The following is a 7,510-nucleotide window of genomic DNA, read 5'->3' as shown; positions in this document are numbered from 1 at the left end:
CTCAGGATTGTCTTTGACGTACCGTTGTAGAATAAAAAGATGCATCTTAAAACCAAGAAATCTACAGAGAATAAGTTGTTTGCTCAAAAACGTGGATCCATCTTTTTCTCGTTAATGTTAACGTGCTAACCTCAGGATTAAAAATGAGAAATGGATATTTTAATGGGACCTGTATATGGATTATGCAGGCCAAATCTGTACATCTGTATCGGAAATGCAACTGAGCTCACTGCGGGCTTATTCCCAAGTTAACAGGCAGAGAACCGCTGCCTTGTGTGGCAGAAGGTCATGTTTATTTAATGAGTTCCTTCCATAACACTTTAACCACACCCTTCCTCCAAAGAGATCAGAGATCAAGGCAGTACACACCATTTGTCACTGCTTCATTTTATTCTCATAACAGCCCTATGAGACAGGTTGTTCAGAGTGACAGGGCTGAGAAGATCGCAATCTCATGACTTTTAACTACACCAGTTCTCTAGCGTCTTAGAATTAGACAATGGAAACTTCACAAACTTACTTAAACTTTATTTCTGACATCATTTTCATATGCTTTAACGTATCTCAGGGCTGATCAGCTGTGTTCTTTACAGATGACAACTCTGTAATTTTGCAGTGAATTACATTTTTGTCCATTCGGAACAAACATATTTGATAACTAAAGTATTTCCTCCTCACATTTTGTTGGGTAAAGAACCTGTGGTTTCTAAATAGTGTTAACTGGGCTTATACATTTTGAATTACAGTTTTAAAAAAAGAGTCATAGTGCTAATTTTACATATAAAACCTTTTAAGACCGTGCTATCCAGCTTGTGTTTTCCAAGACATTCACAATAAATACATCCTTGAGAAAATATTTAAGACTAATTCTACTATTAACACTTTAAAATCTGTAAAATTTAACATCTGTGAAATTTAACATTTAAAAATCTGTGTAATTTGTATACACTACCTAGATGACGTCTGAACTGTGAGACCCCAGACAATACATGAAACTCAATATTAAAATCCTGCTCTGTATCCTTATACTATACACTCTATAGGGCTTTCAGTTCTATACATCTGCTCTATCGCATCCGCTTGTAAAATCAGTCTTGTTACAGTTTTTTTTATAGTTCAGTCCTTACTTGCTGGCACAAGGATTTTAGCAAATGGATTGCTTATGTCCTTGTTATATACTTTTTGAAAGTTTCTGGGCGATATTGATTAATCTAATTTCACAGTTTGCCATTTAAATGCTCCAGTATTTTAATACTAATTTATAAAATAATTCTCATTATGATTAGTGATGCTAATTCTTATTTTGATTGCTTGTGGATAGTAAACCTAAGTTCTTCCTACCCACCCCTTTAACCCAGTCAATCCAGCCCAGGGTCAGTATGCTGAATTTAACTGGAGAAACATGAATGTTAAAATCAGTAAGATGTGAAGGTAACCTTGGGCCACTCACAGTCCTCTCAGAACTCTCTCAGCACACAGAGGCCGACAGTGGCAAACCATCTCTGAATGTCTTTTGCCATGAAAACCCTACTGAGTTGCCATAAGTCAGCTGGGACTTGGTGCCACACACAAACACACGCGACATGTAGTTCAAATTTCAACATGTTTACTCAGAAGTGCCAAAGGAACAGAACCTTTAAAAGTGCTTAACTTCGGCTAGACTAAGCCATGGCCATTACTTAGCTGTCCTCTACAATTTTCTTCCCTCATTTCCCCACAGTGCCTTATTCTACATGTATCCGTAGGACCTCTGCTCAGGTTAGAACTACAGATGTACGCATGAACTCCAAAGAGAAAACTTTAGTTTGCAACATATTTTTAACTACGGCCGACACGAGGGTGATGCTGCAATTCAGGACATTCGTTTTGCAGCCATACGCACTTGCAAAAGGGCAGCTCACCCATTCGCATAGTTTTGAATCCCGTGGCCACAAAACACATTGCTGAAAACTACACAAAGCAGGAGTTAACTGTGCTTCTCTGTGAATCCAGCGTTCTGTTTTGAAAAACTCCTTTCAGCTCGGACTAAAATCTGGAACGCTCTTTCCAGTTACCGGTGGTTCAGAACGGAGAGGATAGGAAAAACACGGGGCTGATACCAAAAATCCAGAAGGCTGCGAGAGGTGGACAGAATGGCCCATTTGTAAACAGCCAGATGAATAAGGGGGAGGCGGAGAGGCCATGATGCATCCCGATTCAGGTCTAGCAAATGAGAGCCTGCGGATGGAGCCCCCAGTAGAACTTGAACTTGTCGCCGTACTGGACTGCCGTGAAGGGGTCCTTAGACTTGTGGAGTTCAAGATCATTGGTAAAGTCTCCATCTGGTAGCTCTGGAGAGAGAATCGGATGGGCGGCTGCGAAGTCCGCTTGGGCCTTAGGCACGAACAGCAATAAACGGCGACCAGAGAGCCCACAAAGACGAAGGCAATAAATATCGATCCAACGATAAGAAAAGGTACATAGACCGGTTCTGAGCAGAGAGGGAGGGGAAAAAAATGGCAAAAAGTCAACGTTATTTAAAAAACAAATTATGTATATTTCCTTCAGAATACAAAGATGAATTTGACAAAGGTTGTTATGTAATTAAAAAGCATTAAGACCAATTCACATGAATAACTCCTTTACACAATTCAGATAAGATCCCACACTAGTTCAGGAAGAAATAAATATCCTTTGGTTCATTAGAAGCACAAATTCTGCAATTGCTGAGGCTCAGATGTGCTGGTTCAACTTATTCCCATACTTCTTTTCACTTTTACTATATGTTTTTATACATCCATCAGTGTTTCACATGGGCACAATGTAACCTAATTATAGTCTACACAGGATTTCCTAAAATACCATTTTAAGACTACTGTATTGCAGATTGGGGATCTATCATGGGTTTCACCAGCAATACACTCTTGTTTCTTCTTTCCCCTATTCTCTACGTTCTCTGTGTGGGGGAGTGGGGTGGGGAGGGGAAAGAACCTAATATTTCTGAGGAACTCAAAAAGTTTACCTCACTGCTTTGGGGTTATAACAACACCCAAGGAAATTTAGTGCTTTAATATTCCAGAAATCAATTTTTTTCCTGTGGATCAGTATGGAATTGTTCCACACAACCACACTTTCACTTTGCTAAAGGATCCCTTTTTTACATTCAGCGAACTAAAATTGAGGCTCCCAAAAGGACTTAATAATGTGCTACATTCTACATTAAAAAAAAAATCCTCCTTTGGGCACAATCCTATTATGTGTTTTTTCTGAAGCAACTTCCCATCAACAAAGGTTTTGCTGTTGCCTGCATTTTTCCTTTTTTTTCAGTCTAATTGATTGCTTCCTAATCTCTCCATTAATAATGATAATCTTTTGTTCCTGGGGGAGATGTTAATTAGTGCTTTTTTACTGTACAGTAAACTGCACATATGTTATTGTTTAGACTGTTACTAGGATTCAAAATAACAATGTTAAAGCAAAGACTGTGGAGACCAAAAAACGCAGGGGAGTATTTGAGCATCACAGAGAACCTTGCGAACTGCAGGAAAAGAATAGGTAGTAATCAATTCAGCTGGAAGGTGAAAGAATGAAATTTTAAAGGGTCAAGATCCCTTTCAATCGTCAGCAGTGCTCTGACAGGCCACATGAAACAGCCTGGCTCTGCTGTTGCGTTGTAAGTTTAAATATTCATTAAATCAAGTCTGAAAAAAAAGATGCATGGAAAATACTAGAATGCAACAGGTTGATGAGAACATCTGTAATATCCAAACTGAACAAATGACCTGACTTATGTAGTTTGCTTGTATTTTAGCAACAGACCAGTTTATCATTTAAATAAGAGGTCTCACTGACTATAAATCCTACCATTAGTCCAGACTATCAACTATCATCCAAAATAGGGTAGGTGCAACGAACTCTCCTAATCCTCAGTAACAAATAGCACCAAATGGCTCACTCCAAAACGTCTCGAAACAACAGCAACTCTTTTAATAGTATAGCTTCTCTGTTGGCTCAAATCCAAACTTAATAATCCAAAAAACTTTTATCCACATAATAATATCAAATATACAGTATCTCTCATCTGATACAACATCTCATGACTCAAAGAAAAACAGGCATAGAAATACAAACGTAAAAGTATAACTTCAAAATAGTTACAAATCATCTTACTACTGGTATGATGAAAGCTGCAACGATAAATCCGTTACACAAAACAGAAATTGCAGCATCATTAATTAAACAAGATGCTAATAATAGCAGACCCAGTGTAAATTCAGAAGACATGGTCTGGGCAGGTCTTTGAGTTATCAGATGTTAAGTACTGTAAATTTGACATTATTATACTGAATAAGAGTTTTTTTATTATTAAGTTTGGATTGAAGCCAACAGAGTCAATACCATTAAAAGAGTTGCTGCTGCTTTAATTCTGGAGTAAGCCACTTGGTGCAATTTGTTACTGATGATTCTAAATAGTCATAACTTGTCCACAAGATTGGCTGTAGTGGGTTACGGGCTGTGTGGCTGTGGTCTGGTAGTTTTTGCTCCTAACGTTTTGCCCGCATCTCGGGAGATGCCAGCCATAGATGCAGGCGAAAGGGTAGGAGCCAAAGGTTCCCAGACCACAGCCACACAGCCCAGAAAACCCACAACAGCCGGCTGACTCCGTCCTGAAAGCCTTGGACAGCACATGGTCTGCAAGATATTTCCCACTTCGGAAGGTACTCAGGCTATCCCATGTACAACTCGAGAGCTCCACTTTTCCTCCACAACCTCACGATCCCTTTCATACGGAGACGAAAACAGGAACGCTCAGAAATAACTCCCGTTGCATTCCGCAGCACTTTCTGCCGTGAAAGGGTGTTTAGGATTTACCGCATCAGTTCATTAAAAGCGGGAAACGGGACAGAGGGGGAACGAACATCCTTAAACGCTTACATCCTTCGATTGTACACAGCCTCCCCAGCACCCGGGGACTAAACAGGCACATGTCGCGCAGCCCGGGCGACGCTTCGCCTGGAGTTTGCAATCCTGACTCGGAAGTCCCACCCGGGAGTCTTGCAAAAGGGAAGAGATCGGCTGCAAAAAGGATCCCCAACTCCCGGCGACCAGGAACCACCTGGATCCCCGCCCCGCGCCCCAAGGCGCCCGGCTTGCCCGCTCTTGCTTTCCTCTCGTGCAATCCTCCCGCGAGTGACTCCCGCTCGAAGTCCGCTGCAGCCAAGGCGCTTAACCTGGACTCGCACGGCCTCCCGCCACCCCCGGCTGCAGCAGGGCACACTCACGGGCGCGGCCGGGCGGCCGGGCGGGCTCGTCGGGGTGGTTGGTGCAGGCGCCTTGCTCCAGGCGCGCCTCGGCCAGGGCGCAGCAGTAGCGCAGCGCGCAGGAGCCGCAGCAGATGGTGGCGCCGGGGGCGTCGAAGCGCTCGGGGCAAGCGAAGCCCTCGTGGGGGCGGCCGTGCGCGTCCACCCAGCCGTGGCAGTACTCGCCCCCGACGCCGCTGCCTGACGGCCTCTGGGCCCGGCCCCAGCGCCACGCCAGGCAGCAGCCCAGCAGCACGCAGCGCAGCCAGCAGGCGCCCATGGTGGCCCGCTCCCCTTCCCGCCGCCGGCAAGGCGCGCTCTCCCTCCCCGGCTCGCGGTCCGCCGCCTTCCCTCTCCCCCCTCCCCAGGCCCCGGCTGGAGCTGCTCCCCCCCCCCCCAATAAGGCCAGCCCAGGGCACCCCCGGCGCCTCCTCCCGTGACTGCGGGTGCTGGGTCGGGGTTTGGTTTGCCGGCTTCGAGTGGGAGCTCGCGTTGCTCCGGCCTGTGTCTGCACCGGCGTCCCTTCGACGGGTCAAGTGGGTGACTTCCTTCTAAAGTGGGTCTTGAGCTCTTGGGTCGTTTGCAGGCCGCCTTTCTCACGAAGGCCCCTTCCGCGCATGCAGAATGATAGGCTTGCCATCCACTTTCACAACTGTTTGCAAGCGGATTTTGCTATTTCTCACAGTAAAATCCAGCAGTAAAGTGGATTGGAAGTGCGTTCTTCTGCATATGCGGAATGGGCCTAAGGCCCGTTACAAAACTGACTCTGTTTTTTATTATTCCTTATTCGTACCCTGCTCTCTTCCTCGAGGGACTCAAAATTGTTTTCCCCCCCCCTCCTCCAAGGTCACCCGGTAAGTGTCCACAGCAGAATGGGGATTTGAACCTGGGTCTCCCGATTCTACACTCGTGTTCCGACTATGACCAACTTTCAATGGCCCTTAAAGACTGCAAGGATATCCCCTTCAAAAAACACCCTCACCCTCAAGTTTCATGTTCTGCTATAGCAGTGGTTCTCAGCCTGGGGGTCGGGACCCCTTTGGGGGTCCAACGACCCTTTCACAAGGGTCCCTAAGACTCTCTGCAACAGTGTTCTCCAGCTGTAAAATGGACAAATGTTAGGGTTGGGGGTCACCACAACATGAGGAGCTGTATTAAAGGGTCGCAGCATTAGGAAGACTGAGAACCACTGTAGGTGTCAAACTCTCGGCCACCCAGATGTCATGGACTACAGCTCCCATCATCCCCTGCCAGCATGATGCTGTCAGGGGATGATGGGAACTGTAGTCCATAACATCTGAAGGGCCACAAGCTTGACACCTGTGTTCATGCTAATGTTGAAGGAGACTGATTTTGTGGTGTGGGGTCGGTTAGGCTGGAAAAAGGCAGGCAGCCCTATCCAAAGCCTGAGACGGCGCACCACCACACTGCCTCTAGAGGGCTTTCAGGCAGCACAGGGAGGCAGAAAAAAACAAAAAACCTCCCCAGTTGCCCAAAAGCCCTCCATGGGGCTAAATGGACTTATGCCACTCTTTTGGGTGGCATAGGTCCAGGTCATAAGTCACATGGAAGGCCTTGTTTTTTGTTTCTGTAAACTAGCCTATCCTTTTTCATTGGGGACCCAAAGCAGCTTATGTGGTTCTTCTGCATTCGCAACAATTCTGTGAGGAGGATTACACTGAGAACATGTGCTTTTCTGTGGCCTAGCAAGGATCTGATCCTGGGTTTCCTTGTATGCCTCTCTTAACAGTCCTGAGGTCTACAAACCTGATTGTTTATGGACTGGAAACTGACCTGCTAAAGATGCCATTTCCTGTGACTCCTTTTGCACTTTGCAGGGTCTGTGCAGATTCACAGAATGTGTGACAAATTGTCATGTAACTAGGGGCCTTTCCCCACTTACCTTAATCCCCCCTATGCCGCACGCCCGGGCGTCCCCACAATCCCGCGCTCTGCTCGGGGTCATCACAAGGCGGCGTTAAAAAGAGCGCCAGGGATGCTGCACGCTGAGGGGGTGCGACAGCAGCAGCGTTGGGGCAGCTGCGCTGTCGCCGCCCCTGTCGTGGGGAGTCCCAGGGGACCCCACGCTACTTTCGGAGAGTAGCGCGGGGCTTAAGGTAAGTGGGGAAAGGCCCTAGGAAGGAATACATTTGGTGTAAATATTTTGTTATAATCAGTGGAAACAGAAAGGTATGAGTTATCGATGGAGCACTTGGGTGAAAGTATACCCT

The 7,510-nt window shown here is 45.9% G+C and overlaps 1 protein-coding gene across 1 annotated transcript; it reads right to left on the bottom strand.

Moving 5' to 3' along the window:
- Nucleotides 1–507: 507 nt before the first annotated feature.
- On the bottom strand, nt 508–5,575 carry SHISA3 (shisa family member 3). Its single transcript, XM_048508800.1, has 2 exons — nt 5,262–5,575; nt 508–2,470 (listed from the first exon to the last, which is right to left on the bottom strand). The coding sequence occupies exons 1-2, from the start codon at nt 5,557–5,559 to the stop codon at nt 2,016–2,018; spliced, it is 753 nt and encodes a 250-aa protein (XP_048364757.1). The 5' UTR covers nt 5,560–5,575; the 3' UTR covers nt 508–2,015.
- Nucleotides 5,576–7,510: the final 1,935 nt, after the last annotated feature.

This window comes from Sphaerodactylus townsendi, linkage group LG10 (assembly GCF_021028975.2).
Source record: "Sphaerodactylus townsendi isolate TG3544 linkage group LG10, MPM_Stown_v2.3, whole genome shotgun sequence".
Classification (NCBI taxonomy): domain Eukaryota; kingdom Metazoa; phylum Chordata; class Lepidosauria; order Squamata; family Sphaerodactylidae; genus Sphaerodactylus; species Sphaerodactylus townsendi.
This window is presented reverse-complemented; position numbering and strand designations above follow the sequence as displayed.

Bases quoted from the DNA above. Each gene is read 5' to 3' on its own strand.
- SHISA3 (XM_048508800.1), bottom strand. From the start codon at position 5,559: ATGGGCGCCTGCTGGCTGCGCTGCGTGCTGCTGGGCTGCTGCCTGGCG. The intron at 2,471-5,261 runs GTGAGTGTGCCC...CTCTCTGCTCAG, and splicing joins CCGGCCGCCCGGCCGCGCCC to AACCGGTCTATGTACCTTTT.